This window comes from Peromyscus maniculatus, chromosome 13 (genome assembly GCF_049852395.1).
Source record: "Peromyscus maniculatus bairdii isolate BWxNUB_F1_BW_parent chromosome 13, HU_Pman_BW_mat_3.1, whole genome shotgun sequence".
Lineage (NCBI taxonomy): Eukaryota > Metazoa > Chordata > Mammalia > Rodentia > Cricetidae > Peromyscus > Peromyscus maniculatus.
The window spans coordinates 15122584-15142660 of record NC_134864.1 but is presented as its reverse complement, the minus strand read 5'-3'; the positions used below and the strand labels follow the sequence as shown (position 1 = coordinate 15142660).

The 20077-nt window shown below is 36.5% G+C and overlaps 1 protein-coding gene across 2 annotated transcripts in view; it reads left to right on the top strand.

Moving 5' to 3' along the window:
- Positions 1 to 20077, top strand: part of LOC102907246 (solute carrier organic anion transporter family member 6C1-like) — a 95827-nt gene that overhangs the window by 61607 nt on the left and 14143 nt on the right. Inside the window, exons 10-12 of one of the 2 annotated variants that reach the window (XM_076549690.1) lie at positions 9769 to 9956; positions 18609 to 18673; positions 19869 to 20037. In XM_076549690.1, coding sequence (XP_076405805.1) covers positions 9769 to 9956; positions 18609 to 18673; positions 19869 to 19972 — 357 coding nt within the window. In that variant the 3' untranslated portion in view covers positions 19973 to 20037. Of the gene's footprint in view, positions 1 to 9768; positions 9957 to 18608; positions 18674 to 19868; positions 20038 to 20077 lie in introns of those variants that run through there. The other variant, XM_042259911.2, reaches the window with a different exon arrangement.

Below are 20077 nucleotides of genomic sequence, written 5' to 3'. Positions count from 1 at the left end.
GGCACCAAAACTACACAGAGAAACCTTGTCTCAAAAAAACCAAAACCAACCAACCAACCAACCAACCAACCAACCAACCAACCAACCAACAACAAAAACAACAGAGTTTTAAACTTTCTATACTGTGACAAATACCAGAGAGAAACAATTTGAAGGAAAATTTATTTTTCCTCATGCTTTCAAAGTGTTAGTCCATTGTCATTGTCGCTTGCTGCATTAGTTTTGAGTCTGTGGAGGATCACTAATATGGAACATTTCCCTTGCTGCATTCAGAAAGGAGAGAGGAATAAGAGAGTGTGTCGCCGGATCCTGTTTTTTCTTTTTGAGTTGGGAGACTTTTAATGATTACTTCTATTTCACTAGAGGTTATAGATAAGTTTAAATATTTTATGTGATCTTGATTTAACTTTGATAAGTGGTGCCTATCATGAAAATCATCCATTTCTTTTAGATTTTCCAGTTTGGTGGCATACAGGTTTTTAAACTCTGTCCTTATGATTTTCAGGGTTTCCTTGGTGTCTGTTGCTATATCTGATTTTATTAATTTGGATATTCTCTCTTCTTCTTTTATTTAGTTTGGATAAGAGTTTGTCTATCTTGTTGATTTTCTCAAAGAACCAACTATTTTTTTCATTGATTCTTTGTATTATTCTCTTTGTTTCTATTTCATTGATTCCAATCCCTGGTTTGACAATTTCTTGCCACCTACTCTTCTTGGGTATGTTTAATTTTTATTCTAGAACTCTCTGGTGTGCTCTTAAGTTGTTAGTATGAGATCTTTACAATTTTTTTTTATGTAGGCACTTAGTGGTATGAACTTTCCTCTTAACACCACCATCATTGTGTCCTGTAAGTTTGGGTCTGTTGTGTAGTCATTTTCATTGAATTCTAAAAGTCTTTAGATTCTACATTTCGATCTTGACTCATTCTTCATTTAGTCGAGAGTTGTTCAGTGTGCATGAGTTTCTAATCTTTTCCTTCTTTCTATTGTTAATACTCAGCTTTATTCCATGGTGGTCCGATAGGATTTTTGTATCTTTTGAGACTTGCTTTGTGTCTGAGTATGTGGTCAGTTTTGAATAAAGTTCCATGAGATACTGAGAAGAAGACATATTCATTGTGCTTGAATAAAATATTCTGTTATTACCTATTAGGTTCATTTGATCTATAAGGTATGTTAGCTCCAGTATTTCTCTGTTTAACTTTTGTCTGGATGAACAGTCCATTGGTGACAGTGAGGTACTGAAGTCTCTCTCTCTCACTATCAGTGTGTGAGGATCATTATGTTTTTATTTTTTTATGCTGTAGTAGTGTTTCTTTTAAAAAAGCAAATTCCCCTAGGGGTGTGTGTGTATATATATATAATTAAAATGTCATTTTTTTTATTTTTTTCCTTTGATGAACATGTAGTATATTTTTCCATCGTTTTTGATTAATTTTGGTTTGAAGTCTTTTTTTTCAGATATTAAAAGGGCTATACCAGTATGCTTCTTAGGTCCATTTGCTTGTAATATCTTTTTCCAACCCTTTACCCTAAGATAATCTCTATCCTTCATGTTGAGGTGAGTTTCTTCAATGAAACAGAAGGATGGATTATGCTTTTAACATCCATTCTGTTAATCTGTGTGTAGTAATTTGAAAGAAAATTGTCCTCAAAGGGAATGGCACTATTAGGACTTTTGGCCTTGTTGGAGTATGTGTGGTCTTGTTGGAGGAAGCGTGTTACTGTGAGGATAGCATTTGAGGTCTCTTTCTCAAGCTTCACTCAGTGTGATAGTCAACTTCCTGTAGCCAGCAAGAAGTAGCACTCCCAGCTCTAGTACCATGTTTGCCTGCATGCTGCCATGTTCTTCTTTATGATTATGGACTGAACCTCTGAAACTGTAAATTAAATAAGCCCTCAGTTAAATGATTTCTTTATAATAGTTGCCATGGCATCTTTTCACAGGAATGAAAACCCTAAGACAGAAGTTAGTACCAGGAATAATAGGCCTGCCCATGCATTTGTCTGGAGGGATTTGGGCTTTGCTACTTTGGGTTTGGAAAGCAATGGAATGTTTTAAGCACTGTTTAATGGAGCATACTAGGAAGAACATGAAAGACAATGGTCATGGTAATGATTTGAAGTATTGGGAGTTGGCTCAAGAGGTTTCAGAGAAGAATTTTATTAAGTTGCCTAGAAATCATCCTTGTGAGATTTTGGTGGAGAGTATGGCTGCCTTTTGCCCTTTTCTGAAGAGTCTGCCTGAGGCTAAAGTGAAGAGTTTGGGATTAATTCTCATGGCAGAAGAAATTTCAAAATAACCTGGTATAGACTCTGTCTTGTGATTTAAAAAATTATTATTTTTTTAATTTTTCAAGACCATATTACTCTGTGTAATAGTCCTAGACGTCCTGGAACTAGATTTGTGGACCAGGCTGGCCTCAGACTCACAAGAGATTCATTTGCTTCTGCCTCCCAAGTACTGGGATTAAAGGCATGCACCACCACCACCTGGCTGTCTTGTGATTTTTAGTGGTAACTCGAATGAAAGTTTATAATGAAAAATAACAAGTTAAGCAGGATAAATTACAAAATGTAAAATTTAAAGAAAAAAAGAGCACCAGGAAGTGGAACAGAGCTTAATCCTATGTTCAAGGAGATAAATAGATTAAGATTTCCAATAAAGAGAGCTATGATCTCAGTGAAAGACCCCACAGCAGCTAAGTTTCCAACTTGTGGAATGGAATTAAAGAAAAGTTCAGAGCCAGATGTGTCAGTGCTTAATCCCAGCACTGGGAAGGCAGAGGCTGGCAGATCTCTGAGTTTGGGGTCAGCTTGGTCTAAAGATCAAGTCAAGGACATCCAAGCATAGGCAGTAAAGAAAAACAGAAAACTCATGAAAATGCCATTAAACAAGGGGGCCATGTTCCAGTCCCTGTATGCAGCAGAACTTGGCAGCTTTGGCCATGTGGTTTGGCTTTAGAGTCAAGACTGGAAGAAATGGGTTACAGAAGTTGCCTCTGTACATAAGGACAGCTGCCATGGCTAGGCATGTGTCAGGGGTGACCCTCAATGGAGGCCTGGTAGAGGGACCCTTGTGTGAATCTGTGAAGTTGAAGCCTGGACTGCCTTGGAGAGCCCAAGATGGCAGAGATACCAGAGTTGTGGAATACATGCTGGGGAGAGCTACTAACAGGGAGTGGAACAAGCCCAAGGGAAAGAAGTGTGTTGCAGCCAAACCCAAATGGAGCTGGAGATCTGAAGAGCATTTTGACATCAGACTTGGAGGTGCAGAGTTTGGAGTTTGCCCAGCTGGTTTTCAGTCTTGCTTTGGTTCAGTATTTCCTCTGTTACAGTGTTTGTTGCAAAATTCTGCTGTTACACCTATTTTCTGAAATTTTAATTTCACTTTTAGATTAGGATGCTATGATTTCACATAATCCAAATATCTAGCAATATGATGCACACTCTATTCTTTTTCTTGTAGTTTCTAGTACATATACCTTTTCCTGATACTAACCCCATCAGCCATAACAAAACCTGTCAATCACAAAACAGTGCAAAATACTTAAAATGAAGTATTCTGAGTTCTCTTCTGTGGAGGCTGCTCTTGCTTGATGTGTATTGCAGACATAGACTAACTCGCTTAGTTTTCTCTTGATGAAAACACACTAGTGTCTGTATTTTTGATAACACTATGACTAATAAGCTTTCTTCAGTTTCCAGTTCTCACCAAAGTTCTAACCTTTCAGGTAATTCCTCATCTCCATCCCCATGTCTCTGACTTTGTGTGTCTCATCATTTGATATTATTCTCCACCCATCACTCCCACCGTGGAACTTTCTACCTTGCCCTCTAAAAACAGAAGGAGTTTTCTTTCCAGGCACTACTTCCTTTTTATTTTATCCTCTGACCAATGTCTATGTACCTACTCCCACCACCCACCTCTTACTTCCCATTAAGAGACCACAGAAGTGGTAAATATCTTCTTGTTCCTCTGATGATTCAGGGAGCGTTCTCCTCTTCTTCTCCCAAGTCCCTCCCATTGAGACTTTTCTCGGTAGGATATATTTCTATTGTGTCTCCTTATTTTATTCCAGTTCAGCTTAAAGATATTTCCTCTCATTCCTGGCAGAGTGTTTAGAGCTTGGGTCACTGATGCTCTGTCTAACATGTCTGAAAATTTTGAAATTCCTCTTGAGGGCCTAATTTGCTACTTTTATATTTCCTTTACTCCTTCTTTCCCTATAATATTGCACGAATCCCACTCCATTTGACATAATTTTGTGCTTCTATTTAATAAACCCTAGGTAATTTCTCATCAGAATCTACTCTGTCCATTATTTCAGCATGAATTTTCTCACACAAAAGTAAACCCATTTCTTCCAGCTGTTGCTAAAACATGTACTTCTCTAGTTTTTTAATCTTATAGAGTGTAATATTCTGAAATCTTACCAAGTGACAAACTTTATTTTCAGTCTTGCTCTCAGTCACCTTAGTTTCTGTGCTTTATAGACAATTACTGCACTGCATCGTGGTCCTTCAATTGGCTCAGCACACTTCTTTACATGTGTTCTGTTTCAGAAGTCAATCATAATACTAAGGGCCTATAATACAATCCTTTGAGCATATCAGGATAATAGAAAAAGAGAAATGAAATCAATATGCTATTTTCTTCTGCTGCCGCTCTGGACTGGATCTTCATTTCTCTTAGAAAAACTTCCTCTGTGATTTTCTTGTTTTGTTTCCAATTATACAGAGCTTCCAGAAAAGTCTTTCTCTGGGTGGTGGAGGTGCATGCCTTTAATCAAAGCACTCGGGAGGCAGAGGCACACATTTCTCTTTGAGTTTAAGTTCAGCCTGGTCTGCAGAGCAAGTTCTAGGACAGTTACACAGAGAAACCCTGCCTTGAAACATCAACAACAACATAAAACCTTTCATATCTACTTTCTATATAATGGCCTATAGGATTATTTTCATTATTTTCCCTTACATAACTCATTTCATCAGCACTGAATTTTGTTGTGCTTTATTTTATTATCTTTTAAGCTGTATATCAGCTTTTATCCTTGTCTTCGTAGTTCAGTAATCTCAGCAACCAAAGTGTGTAGTGGAAGTGTCTCAGTCCAGCCCTGGCCCACTGGTCCAGACAAATCTCTCCCACCTGCAGTCCCACAGCTGCTTATAAAATACTTAATCAGAGGCTTATATATTAATTACAAGCTGTTTGGTCTATGACTCGGACTTCTTGCTAGCTACCTCCCACATCTTAAATTAGTCTATTTCTATTAATCTGTGTATCCCATGTGTCTTGTGGCTTTACCTGTGTTGCTTTACATCTTGCTTCCCCCAGGGCTCTCAGCATTTCCCCTGACCCCGCCTTTCTCCTCCTAGTATCTCTGCTTGGATTCCTGGCCTGCCTCTAAACTGATTTGCCTTAGGCCAAAGCAGCTTATTTACTAACCAATGGTAGCAACACGTATTAACAGTGAACAAAAAGACCATCCCACAGCAAGAGTGCCTTCTAAGAACAAACATCAAAGTTCCTAAAACTACTTTTGCAATTACCAAATTCTGCACAACTTAATTTCTTATCGCATCTTGGTTTTTGTTGCTGTTTTTGGCTTTTCAATACAGGATTACTCTGTGTAGCCCTGGCTGTCCTGAAACTCACTCTGTGGACCAGGCTGACCCCAAACTCACGTAGGACCATGAGTTTGCTTCCTGAGTACTGGGATCAAAGGTGTGTGCTGCCACCACCTGGCTCCATCCTGGTTTTTTGTTTAATTCTTTCATATGTGTTCTGCTCTAGCCCTCACTGTGCTTGGTCACTGAACTTGTTAAGCATGTTCTGGCTTGCTGCTTTTCTTCTCATATTTGTAATATATTGTTTTTATGTGGAACTTTCTCCTGTATGTTTCTCAATTTTTTTTCTCAAATACTACTCTATCATTTATGCATTCTCTGATCCTGCTAAGTATAAGAACATTTCCACAGATATTGCTTGCAATTCTGCCTTGTCTTTTTTTCTTCATAGTAACCACATATGCATTATATAAAACTGTTGCTTTTCTGTTGTCTAATTGCTTTTCTTCCTAAGTAGAATGTTCTGTAAATGGCAAACAGATATCTGTTGTATTGTTTACAATATATTTCCTCCAATTAAACTGTTGTTTGGCACACATTTAAAAACTTTGGTATAAAGACATTTTAAGCTTGGGTATTTGTATATCTATGTTATTTAACTTATCTGCTAATTCATCAACTAGGTTGATATGATTTTATACTTTTATTTTCTTAACCACTCAGGCCCAGGCCATCTTTAAACTTCCTATTAGAAGTATACTTACTTTGTTGTTTCTATTACAAGTATTGTTTTGTAGCTCAGGATATTTTAAATAACCCAATAAATTCATATATGATCTCTTCATCTCAGTGGTGGTTTGAATGTAATTGACCTCCATAGGTTAGTAGGGAGTTGCAGTATTAGGAAATGTGGCCTTGCTGGAGTAAGTATGACCTTGTTGGAGGAACTATGTCACTGTGGGGGTGAGCTTTGGTCTCTCATATAATCAAGCTGCTCTTGGGTGGGACTCAATTCACTTTCCATTGCCTGAGGATCAAGATGTAGAACTCTTAGCTCCTTCTTTAGCACCATGTCTGCTGCATGCTGCTATGTCTCCCCATGATGACAATGGACTAATGGTCATCGTGTCTCTCCACAGTAATAAAATCCTAACTAAGACAATCTCCAAACACTATGTAAGTATTTTTACTCTCTCTCTCTCTCTCTCTCTCTCTCTCTCTCTCTCTCTCTCTCTCTCTCTCTGCTTCTGCCTACTAGTACTGGGATTACAGTTGTTGTTCTGTGTGTTCTTGAAAACATTTGATCTCAGAAACAATATACCTACTGTGCTTAACAAAAATCAACTCTGTCATGATTATACACAAAACAAAGTATTAACATAGTTGTGCAATCTTTCATCATTGGGGTATTGTCCATATTTCAAATCTGAGTTAAAATTTAATTTTATTCATTACATACTTTTATTTGCTCTTAGTTTATAGACCTATCCAATGATAAAACTACCATAATATGACTATTATTTCTTAAATTGGTAGAACTCTTCCTCCTTTACAGCAATTATACACCCACAAACACCTACACATATAGTAATTCATTGACAGGTCAAATACTTCAGATTTTTCAACTAATATTGCATTTCTAAATAAGGTATGGCAAGTCTAACATGAGCATATTCATTAAAACTAGGCAGTCTAAGCTGAATGTGATTGCAAATGCTTTTGACTTCATTACTCTCTCTTTTTTTTTTTTTTTTTTTTGAGACAGGGTTTCTCTGTGTAACTTTGCGCCTTTCCTGGATCGCGCTCTGTAGACCAGGCTGGCCTCGAACTCACAAAGATCCACCTGTCTCTGCCTCCCGAGTGCTGGGATTAAAGGCGTGCGCCACCACCACCCGGTGACTTCATTACTGTTGAAGCAGAGGCAACTAGATCTCTGTGAGTTCCAGGCTGCTGGGGCTACATAGCGAGACCCTTGTCTGTGGAATGCTGAGAGCAGGAGAAATAGTCTTCTCCAGGGCAACACCTACTAACTGGTTATCCAGTACCCAATCGTCAACCCCCAAAATATACATACAAATAATCTTATACAGACTGAGCAAATTGCATTAAGGAAAAGTGTAGCAGGAATCTTAGAGAGTAATTAATAAAATCAAACCTGTGAGCCAGGTATTGCGGTGAAGCTGGAAGATCAGAGAGACAGAACAAGCCACAGCTACCTCACCTCGCCAGATCCTCAGCTGGTCTTGTTTCCTCAGACTGGAGGCCTCTGAGTCCTCATCCAGAATGGGTCTCAGCTGAACTGATGCTCAAAAGCCTAAAGCTTAACCAGCCAAATGCTTCTAGTTTCTGGTCCTCACGCCTTATATACCTTTCTGCTTTCTAACACCACTCCTTGGGATTAAAGGCTCACTTTTCGAGATCAAAGGCTTGAGTCACCATGCTTGGCTGTATCCTTGAACAGATGGATTTCTGCCTCTGGAATGCTAGGATTAAAGGTGTGTGCTATCACTGCCTATCTTAAGTATCTAGTGGCTTTTCTGTTCTCTGACCCCAGATAAGTTTATTAAGGTACACAATGTTTTGGGGAACACAGTACCACCACATTTCCTCTCTTTTTGTTTAAAATTAAAAAAGCTTATAACTAATACAAGAAAAACTTTCCAATAAGTATATAAAATATATACAGCCAAAAATTATATTAATGATGTCTAGTCCATTAACATTTGACAGATTCAGATAAAAAACTCCATTAATATATAACAATGTCCAGTCCAGTAACATTTGACAAATTCAGACAAAAAATTTTCATTACTTATCTTATTTAAAACAATTAATTCCTTTTTAAAAGTAGATTCCATAATCTCCCTTTTTATCTTATCATAACCATATTCTCTCTTTTTTCTTTTCATAATAGATTCAGTAGTCTACCTTTTGTCATTTTTATATCTTCCCCTTTTTCTTTTCAGCGAAGATTCAGTGATCTACCTATTTATCCTATTATTACTTTATCTTTTTTCTCAGAGTAGATTTGATGATCTATCTCATATCTATTTTCTCTTTTCCTTTTTGCTTTCTAGGGGTGAAGATATCTTTAGGGAATCCTGAAAAGAAAATGTTTGGGTTAATTGTCAAGTCCTGTATCATTTGTCCAGTCACTGCATAATGAGGAAGTGCAGGGCTTGTTTCAAGTCCTTGCTCGAGTAGTCTGTCAGACTGGATCATCTCAGCTAGTCATCTCAAAATTGTCCTGAGCAGTTTGTAGTCCAAAGCAGTTATTTCCGTGGTGTTAATCAGTTTAATGGCTTTACCATAGTCCATGTGGAATCGCTGTTAGGCATGGTCATGGTTCCCTGAAGACTTGTTTTTTTTTTTTTTTTTTTTTTTTTTTTTTTGGTTTAGAGCAACCACAGTCTGATAAACGTCTGTCTCTCGGCACCATGAACATTCTTCCCTAGAAGGGAATATCTTCACAGCAGTTTCTCCCCACCATTTGTCTTGCCAAACTTTTCCAAACTGAACTTTGTCGATGCTTTCTTATAACATGACAGTCCAGGCAATTCTCTGAACAAACAGTAGTAAACCCTTTGTCCCAGGCAGCAGCATCACCACAGTCACCAACATGAAGAGAAGGAGCCAGTAACTTGGAGCAGCTGCTGCTCCTTCCTTGGTCCCACCACTGTTTGTGGCTAGGTCCCGGCTGAAGCTTCTCCTTAGCAAGCCTCCTAGGCCGGCCTCAAACTCGGGATCCTCCTGCCTCTGCCTCCTTTAGCAAATCCTACCAGCGTGCTCCCCCACAACCGGCCAAATGTAGCTCAGGCCACAGGCAAGCAGCTTTTTCATGAATTTGTACCACAAATGTTGAGTGCCAGATGTAGCAGGAATCTTAGAGATTCTTATTAATAAAATCAAACCTGTGAGCCAGGTATTGGGGTGAAGCTGGAAGATCAGAGATACAGAACAAGCCACAGCTACCTAGAAAAGGGGCTATGAATTTGAAAGGGGGACACATGGAAGAATTTGGAAGGGGAGAGGAAGAAGAAAATGACATGATTATATTTTAATAATGTTTTAACACAAAAACAATGAAAACACTGTGCAGTCTCTTTGTGGATATTGATTTAATTTTTATGTTTGTAATAATGAACTTATTTTCTCCTGTCTGTTTATGAAATACTAGTTTTTGTGTTCAATATTCATAGACATACTACAACTGTTCTTGCATCAAAGAAGGATTGACAACTGTAGACACCGAGGGTGATTTTGTTGACGCCATTTCTGGAAAATGCAACATGAAGTGTCACACGTTACCTTTGTTTTTTGCTTTTTTCTTTTGTTCAATAATTTTTTCTAATTTGTCTAGCATACCTGTCACCTTGATTATCCTCCAGTAAGTATATAATTTTCATAATTATTATTACTAATACATACATAAGAAGGATACATTTAGAAATAGTTCAAATTATTACAGTAAATGATTTCTTATGTTTTGTACCTGTAAATATAAAGAGAAAATACTTATATTGATGAAATTCCTGTGTAAGTATAATTTTTTTCCTTTTACTTGTTCATTATTTTCATAACATGTGTAGATGTTACATTTCGTTTCACTTTAATTTAAAAATAAGTACACACAATTTTGGAATTTTCACATAATATTTTCTAATTTTGTAGAAAATGTAGATATTTATTCACTAATAACAAAATAAACTTAATAGAAAACTTAGATTACATTTATTATGTATAACACATACAAAAATCCATAAACAGGAAGATTTTTAATTGTAACATAGATATGACTGTAAAGTTGATTCACTGGTATGGATATTAAACTCTAGTTCTACATTAAAAACTCAGCTATGAGAAAACAGTGTCATTCACAAAAGAATGCAGTAACTTTGCAATTTCAATTTATTATTCTAAACTGAACCAACATTTGTCATTCGTGTGTCCTTCCAGAATATTTTAAGTCTACCTAACATTCATTTTTACTCTAGGAACAGAACAAAAACTATTCTAAACATTGTTTTTCAAGAGGTTAACAAGTATATTTGCATCCTAACTATCCTGTAGAATCTGAACAATAAAATGAAAGAAACAATAGCTTATTTCTGGCATGATCTCGATTAGCTGTGAAGTGAAAATAGAGACAGAAATGGGTGGCATATCACAAGTATGTGGTTCTGATGTGGGGAAAAAGCATGATGGAGAATAAGAAGGAAATATAGGGGAGGGAAAATAGAGGTGGGTTTGGTTAAATGCATTATATCTATAATGAAATTCTCTACAATAGACAAGCAAAATTGATGAGATGCATTTTTTTAATATTGTTGTAGTCAAGCATTTTGTTTTGGTTTTGGTGGACAAGGTCTTCCTATATAACCCAAGCTTGCCTCAAATATGTGATCCTTTTGCTTCTGCCATTCCAGTACTGGGATTACAATCAGATGGGCATCTTGATAGGGTAGTTTGAAGAGAGTAAAGAAAATGGAGCTAAAAGAGGAATCTGGAGAAAAGAAAGGGAGAGTATAATAGTGATATTTAGAGATAATATGGTAGAGCATATTTAGAAAGTACCTAGCTTTGTGAAAAGGTTGAGAGTTATAACTTTGATAGAATATGCAGAAACATAGGATGATGTTCACACTTCCCATTTGTGCAACTAAAAGAATGATAATTCTGGAAACTAAAATATAAAATTAGAGGAAAAATGCAAAAGAACACTTATTTGAATGGATGAAATTCCTCGGTGATTAAAGACACTTTTACCAGGTCTGAGGACCTGTACTCAATCCTCTGAACTCACATGGCAGAAATAAATGATCACTTCTTAAAAGTTTTCCTCTGACTTCTGCAGCGTCCCCTCTCTCCCGCTTCTCTCCTTCTCTCTCTCTCTCTCTCTCTCTCTCTCTCTCTCTCTCTCTCTCTCTCTCTCTCTCTCTCACACACACACACACACACACACAATGATTAGTAAATAATGAATATGACTTCTTTAAAGTTTATATGAAATATCCCATCCAAGTGTCCTCTTCAGAGAGACATGATTATAATATTCCTGAAATATGATTTTCAACCTTCTCATTCTTATTGTCACTAAAAAGAATAAAACAGCACACTCCCACACACATGCACTTCTATAAATTATGAGATAAACGAAGCAGACAAATGAAATAGCATAATCAAAACTGAAGCAATACTGGAATTTCAGCTAATACATTAACAATGATGTTCATAAGGAACTGCAAATGTTGCATGACTGTTCTGACCTCAGCCTTCTGGGTACTGAAGCTGGAGCATCACAAGTTTGCAAACATCCGTGGTTATTCAGTGATACCTGTTCAAAAGTTAAAAAAAAATGAATTGTGAAGAAAACTAAGAATTCACAGATGCCATGTATTTTCTGCATATAATTCTGTTAAGAATGTGAGGACTTTACCTTGATAAATGTTTTGGAAGCAGAGCTGAATGCATTAGACAAGGCAGAGGCTCTTGAAAATGATGTCAGAAAACAGAAAATGCCCAGGATGTCCATGATGTAACAAATTTCTGAATGTGAAAGAAAATTAAATGTTCAACAAATGAATGCCTAATCTTTGAAAGCATGACATTTCATGAAGTCTCAGAAACTTTCGGGTGGCTGTGGGAGTTCATTGAAAGTAGCAGAGTTGGAGAAGAAGTTTTTATCATCATACACTGGGAACTAACTGTAGTTTTCTACATCAATAGGGAAGAGAGTATTTTGGTTTTGAATCTACTTCTCAGAAGATTTTAGATATAGCAAAAGCCAGTTCAGGAAAGGAGGTTTACAATTAAGAGCACATGCATTAAAATATCAAAGCAATCTCAATAAATGAATTAATGATGCATTTTAAGGTTCTAGGAAAACAAAACAAAACTAATACGAAACAAGTAGAAAGAAATGGAGGATGAGGATACAGTGCCATTTGGAGAGTACTTACTGAGTAGTCACAAAACCTAGGGCTTGATTCCCAGCACCACATAAACCAGGAGTGTTGTTATATGCCTCTACTACCAGCATATGCAAGGTGGATACAGGCAGATCAGAAGTTCAAGGTCAGCCATAAAGAGAGTTAAAAGACAGCCTAAAACAAACAAAATCAAACAACAAGGAGAGAAAAAGAGAAAGAACAATGGAAAGAGGGAGGATGGAAGACAAAAGAGAAGTATAGTAAAGAAAGAAACAAATAAATAGTTCTGAGTTGAAACTAATGAAAGAGAGACAGAATAATTCAAAAGATCAATAAAACAGTGTTGGCTTAAAAAACAGACTGTTATGAATAAAGCTGCTATGAACAGAGTTGTACAACCAGATTGCCTTATCCAGCCTTAATAGAAGAGGAGATGCCTAGTATTACTGCAACTTGATATGTTGTGGTTGGCTGATATCCATGGGAGGCCTGCCTTTTTCTGAAGAGAAACAATGGGGGAGGAGTGGATGGGATGGGGGAGGAAGGTAAGGTAGCAGGAAGAACTGGGCTGAAGAGAAGGAGGGGAAATTTTGGTTGTGATGTAAAAACTAACAAACAAACAAAAAGCTGCATAGACAAGATGGATGAGCTCTCATTCAAAATAACAGCATTTGAGATGGGTAAAATGCCTAAGAAAGAGACAAAAAGGAAATATTGCAAAACATACACCAAAATGCAGAGGATCATTAGGGGACACAGAATACTCAAAACATGAGGGAAATACAGATGATATTAATAAATTTCAAGGTATATACTACTTATAAAGATTAGGAATATTTTAAATAATCTGGACAGATTATTGATAAGCAATGAGATTTCCCCATTTAAAAATACAATAGACCATTTCAGGCCAGTTTCATTCATAAGATACAAGGAATATTTTGTATATGGGAATCCATAAACATAATATAAAAACACAATCAAGGATAAAAATCATGATCATCCATTAGATGAAGAAAATTGTAGTGACAAAATAATAAATAAGCAAATGACCCTCAGTATTACATCTGAATAAAAAAGCAGTAATATACAAAAATACACAAAACCAGTGAGTTTGGGCAGATTGTTAATGAATGAGATAAATACCTTGGAATGTATCTCATTCATAGTAGCTTCAAAATTAGTGAGCTATCAATGGATAAACCTAAAAAAAAAGATGAAATGTCTTTCCAATGGTAATTATAGAAAAAGAAAGAAACCAAAGAAGACATTAGAAGATATTTCATGATTACAGATCAGTAGAATCAATATTGGCTACATGAACATACTACCAAATTCAAAATACAAATTCTTACAATTTCTATCAATGTGTTCTACTGGTATTCTTCATAAGACAAGTGAAAATCCTAAAGTTCACATGTAAATATAAATGATTCTGAATAGCCAAAACAGGAATAAACACAAAAGCAAATGCTTGAACTATATATAACTTCAAACTATATAACCAAGCCATAGACACACAAACACTGTGGTACTAGCACAAAAATTAATATTGATAATGATGAAAGAGAATACAAGACCAGGAACAAACCTGCCTAGCAACAGTCCTCTGATTTTAACAAAGGCATTCCAAATTAAGTTGCAGAAATAGATGTTTCTATTGAATACAGCCTCTTCAACAAATGGTGCTGGAAAACTGGAAGTCCACATGCAGAAGAATGAAACTGGTTAAAAAAACAAAAATAAATGTGAAATGAATCAAAGATCTTTATATGAGATGGCAAGCCAATAAATAATGACATTATAAGGTAAAAAAATAACTGAAATATTTTTAAAGGCACCCCAAGATATAAACATAAGCAATGTCTTTCTGAAAAGGCCTCCAAGAGTTCAGGAACCAGGAAGAATTTGGCAAGTGGTATTGACCATATTAAAAAAACCCACATCTGTCAGTCAAGAAAATAATTAAAGAGAAAGAGGCAGTCAACAGAGTAGGAGAAAATTGTTTCCAGCTATATACCTGGCAGTAGATTGATACACAGAATATATGAAGAACTCGGAAAAATGAAGCACAAGTAATTCAGGGGACAAATGGAGAAATATAATGCACAGACAGTTAAAAAAAAAGAAGTACAAATATCCAATAAATAAAAAGTAGAGCTATCCAATAAAAACTAAAGTTATCAAGCATTTTAATCATAAGGTGAATGAAAATCAGAAACCCATTCACATTTTGTATTACCCAGTAGAATAGCCACATTTAAGTAAAACAAAAATAATGTCTGGTGAGGATGAGGGAAAGACATCCTCTTCAGCTGATGGAAATATAGCTTCATATACGCACCATGAAAATCAGTATTGAAGTTCTACAAGAAGATTGAAAATATAATTATTATATTATTCATTTATATCACTGTAGGGTACATATTTAAATAATCAAAACACAAAGTAGTGACAGTACCTGGATACCATGTTCACTGAGCAATGTTTACAATGTATTCTGTTCCCCTAAGACCCACTCTGCCAACCTACCCCACCCACCTCATTATCCTTCCTATAACCAGCCCTCACCCACAACTTTAGCAGACTACATAGGCACAGGCACAACTCACAAAAAGAACAGGTGATTGACTGGCTTCCAAGCTAAACTGCCCCACCTTCCAGACTCTAAGCCACAGGACACAGCCCATGCTCTTCCCCTTCCATTCTCAACCCCAGCAAAACAGCTGGGCCTTGCTGTCAACCTCTCTTTGTGGGCAGCCCTCCCTGCAACTCCAGCAGATTACATAGGCACAGGCACAACCCACACCAGTTGGTAGAACAGACTCCACAGGCACTGGTAGATTCCCACATCAATCAGAAGGACAAGAGAATATGCTGAATCATGGGAACTGAATGGCCATGAACCTTGGCTGAGACAACCCTACAGGACCAGAAGAATTGCTAAACACCAGAAACCTTGGTCATTCTGGCCAAACGACAATAAAGGAAACAGAAAACAAATGAATAAATCACTCATCCAATAAGACAAAATAAGAATCCACACCCATACCTATAATCATCCCAAACCCAGATGCAGTAACACTAGTATAAGAATATATTAAATGACAGAAAGGACAGTATGGTACCACCAGAACCCAGTGATCATACAATAGGAAGACCTGAACATTCCAATGCAGCTGAAGCACAAGAAAATAAGCTCAAAAATAACTTGACGAAGATGATAGAGGCCCTTAAATAAGATGAAAAATTCCTTCAAAGAAATAGATTAAAAAAATTAGAAGAAATCAATAAATCCCTCAAAGAAAACCAAGAAACAACAATCAAACAGGTGAAGGAAATGGTTCAAAACTTGGAAATTAAAATAGAAGCAATAAAGGAAACACAATCTGAAGGAATTCTGGAAATGGAAAATCTGGGTAAGCAAACAGGAACTACAGATGCAAGCATCACAAACAGAATGTAATAGATGGAAGAGAGAATCTCAGGCATTGGAGATCCAATAGAGAAAGTAGACTCATTGGTCAAAGAAAATGTTAAATCCAAAAAATTCTTAACACAAAATATCCAGGAAACCTGGGATGCCGTGAAAAGACCAAATATAAGAATAATAAGGAGAGACAAAGAAGAAGAATCCCAGCTCAAAAGTACAAAAAAAAAATATTTAACAAAATCATAGAAGAAAACTTTCCCAACCTAAAGAATGAAATGCCTATAAAGGTAAAAGAAGATTACAGAACACCAAATAAGCTGGGCCAACATGTCCCCTTACCATGTAATAATCAAAGCACTAAACATACAGAATAAAGAAAGAATATTAAGAGCTGCAAAGGAAAAAGGCCAAGTGACATATAAAGGCAGACATACCAGAATAATGCTAGACCTCTCCATAGAGGCCCTAAAAGCCAGAAGTCCTAGACAGATGATTTGCAGACACTAAGAGATCATGGCTACAAGCCCAGACTATTATACCCAGAAAACTTTCAATCACCATAAATTGAAAAAAAAACAAGATATTTCATGACAAAACCAGATTTAAACAATACCTATCCACAAATCCAGTCCTACAGAAAGTACTAGAAGGAAAACTCCAACCCAAGGAAGTTAGCTACACCCAGGAAAACATGGGCAATAGATAATCTCACACCAACAAAACTCAAAGAAGGGAAACACACACACACACACACACACACACACACACACACACACTGCCACCACTGCTATAAAAAATAACAGGTATTGACAATCACTGGTCATTAATATCTCTTAATATCAATGGACTTGGTTTACCTTTTAAAAAGCCACAGGCTAACAGAATGGATATGAAAAGAGGATCCATTCTTCTGATGAACACAAGAAACACATCACAGTTTCAAAGATAGACATTATCTCAGAGTGAAGGGTTGGGAAAAGATTTTCTTTTCTTTCCTTCCTTCCTTCCTTCCTTCCTTCCTTCCTTCCTTCCTTCCTTCCTTCCTTCCTTCCTTCCTTCCTTTCTTTCTTTCTTTCTTTCTTTCTTTCTTTCTTTCTTCTTTGTCCTTTTTTTTTGAGACAAGGATTCTCTGTGTAGCTTTGCACCTTTCCTGGAACTCACTTGGTAGCCCAGGGTGGCCTCAAACTCACAGAGATCCACCTGGCTCTGCCTCCTGAGTGCTGGGATTAAAGGCATCTGCCACCACCGCCTGGCCGGGAAAAGATTTTCTAATCAAACAGAGCCGAGAACTAAGCTGGTGTAATTATCCTAACATCTAACAAAATAGATTTCAAACTAAAATTAATCAAAAGAGATGGAAAAGGACATTTCATATTTATCAAAAGAGAAATCCATCAGGATTGAGTCTCAACTCTGAGCATCTATGACCCAATTACAAGAACACCCACCATTAAAAAAAATTACTAAAGTTTAAATCACACATCAAACGGCACACATTAATAGTAGGAGACTTCAACACCCCATTCTCACCAATGGGCAGGTTTGCTAGGCAGAAATTTAAGAGAGAAATAAGGGAACTAGCAGGTATTATGATTCAAATGCATTCAACATGTACAGAATATACCCCCCAAACACAAAAGAATATCCTTTTTTCTCTGAACCTCAAGGAATTGTCTCTAAAAATCACCACACACTAGGTCATGAAGCCAATCTCAACAGACAGAAAAAATTGGAATAGATCTTCCTGTTTACTATTGAGCACTTTCATTTTAAAATATATAAAATAAATTTTAGCTGTTTTTTTTACCATTTAATCTGTTCTTTTCTTCTTCCCAACAAACCCCTTCTTTAGCTTCTTTTTGTGACTTGCTAAACTAATCAGAGTTGTTTGCATCATTGTGGATGAGCACCCCCTATTTAAAACGATGTAAAGTTCCTGGTCATTTATTTAAATATTGAGTAGCAATATAATAAGGGTACCATAGAAAAGAGCAAACACTCAGAAATTAGGACTGTCTAAGTAAAGTTGAATAAAATTTCAACTAAATGTAGGTTGGATGTAAGGAATGTCATTGCACAGTGTGACATGCAGCCACCTCATACTCAAGGGACTGAGAAAGAAGCACCTGTGAGGAAGCCACCATTCTGTGGCACTCAGTCCCCAGAGTAGGAAGGAGTCTGAAGACACAGACTTGACTTCACCTTTCTTCTTCATTCAAGGTACCATTACTGATATCACTTCTAGAGTGCAGAATCCATAACAAACAGCAAACTAGAAAAATGTGGAGTGCATGTCACAAAGGTGAAATGGATTCTAAACAATACTGTCCCTGACATTGTGAGGAAAGATAAATTGAAAGACAGAGAGCTAAGTCATTTCAGGAGGCTCAGGGGAGTTTGATCTATGAAAGTCTTTCTCCTGTAGTTGGTATGTAAAATGAATGAAAAAATTCCTTAATTTAAAAAAAAGGAAGTCTTTCTCTTTGGAAAAATGAAGATCTGGGAAACATGAAGAAGTGGCAAAACAGAAATATTTATACTATGTTTTTAGGTCAAATTGAACTTTTGTCAACCAGCTGAAGATTTGTAATATATATATATATATATATATATATATATATAAACATGAACCTAGCTTATGTCACCCATAAGTAATACCATTGTTATTTGCTTTCAGAAATTCACCTCCCAATTTAAATTCACTGAGTTTGGGTGTGGTTTATACAATTTGGAGAATAAGTGGTATGTATTTTCAATGTAACAAATTGTTCAGTTTTTATATATAAATTTACCTATGTATGTTTTTAGCCTAAAAGTAAACAATAATGTAAAATAATAGGAGATTGCTTTGAAAAAATTAGGATCCAGTTAAATACAGAGAGAAATTATATGAAATAAAAGCCATCCTGTTTAAAAAAAAATAAAACTATGCACCAATTTTATTGCATCAGTTCGAGCCATGCATTGGGACCCCAAGTATCTTCATTATTTCATACAAGTAACTCTGAAAGATCATAAACAACATTCACATACTCACAGTAATTTCACACTTCTTGTATGTTTCTGAAGTCCCAAAAGGAAATGAGGTCTTTAAAATGTTTTCTCTAGTCATGATTTTTAATCTTGTTTACAGCACTAGTTGTGAATTCCCTTCTTCACAGAAGCCTCAGATTCAATCAAGAGAGTGGTTTGTTGTCTCTATAAAAATTCTTGCAACTTCTGCTCCATAGGCACTACCAGATTGGTAGGTTGGTACTGTAGCAGGGTCTGGTGCTAGATAAGATCTACTTTTTCTTTTCCATCAGACTGCACAATGACTTTTAGCAATACAAAACTAGCTAGCTGGGAGCTCAGGGTTGTTTTCTCTGTGTCCTGTATCCAAAGCATGTGGTGTCTTCAGAAATAGGGACTTATTGAGTTGTGGTGCTGCTATAATCACTGGCATTAGACTGTATTGTTTCAGGTGTCTCTAAGTCCTCCTTACCAATAACCAAAGAAGAGGAAAACTATGTTTGTCACTGAGATTTTTCACTTAATAATACATGTCTTTATGGAGCAGTATTGTTTACTAATGTGGCATAACTCTGTTCACACTCTGAAATAGATTTACCACATGACAGATATACCACTACTGGGCATATAACCAAAGGAACTTACATGTAATTCCAAAGATACTTGCACACTTATGCTTATTGATTTTATACCCATTATAGCTTGGAATGAAGTCAATTTAGATGATTATCAGCTAATGAAAGAACAATGAGAATGCATATATATACATATGCATTATATATGTATTATATAATATATATGAAAATAAAAAGTGGCACTGAGAAACTTTCAGGCAAATGGATATAACTGAAAGAAATAATACTGAATGAGGTCATCCAGGTCCTAAGACACATTCTGAATGTTCCCTCTCATATGTGGATCCTAGCTTCCAATCATTTGGATGTTAACCTAAAGTACATGTGGAAACTAGAAATGGTCCATTGCTTGATGGGATGCATTCGTGGAGGAGAGATGTCAGAACGTAGCTGAGATGAAAGTGGAAGGTGAGAATATAGGAATGGAAGGGTTCAGACAGGAAATGAAATAATGGAGCAGCCAAAAGAAGAGCCAGGGGAAGCCTTAGACAAAATGAAA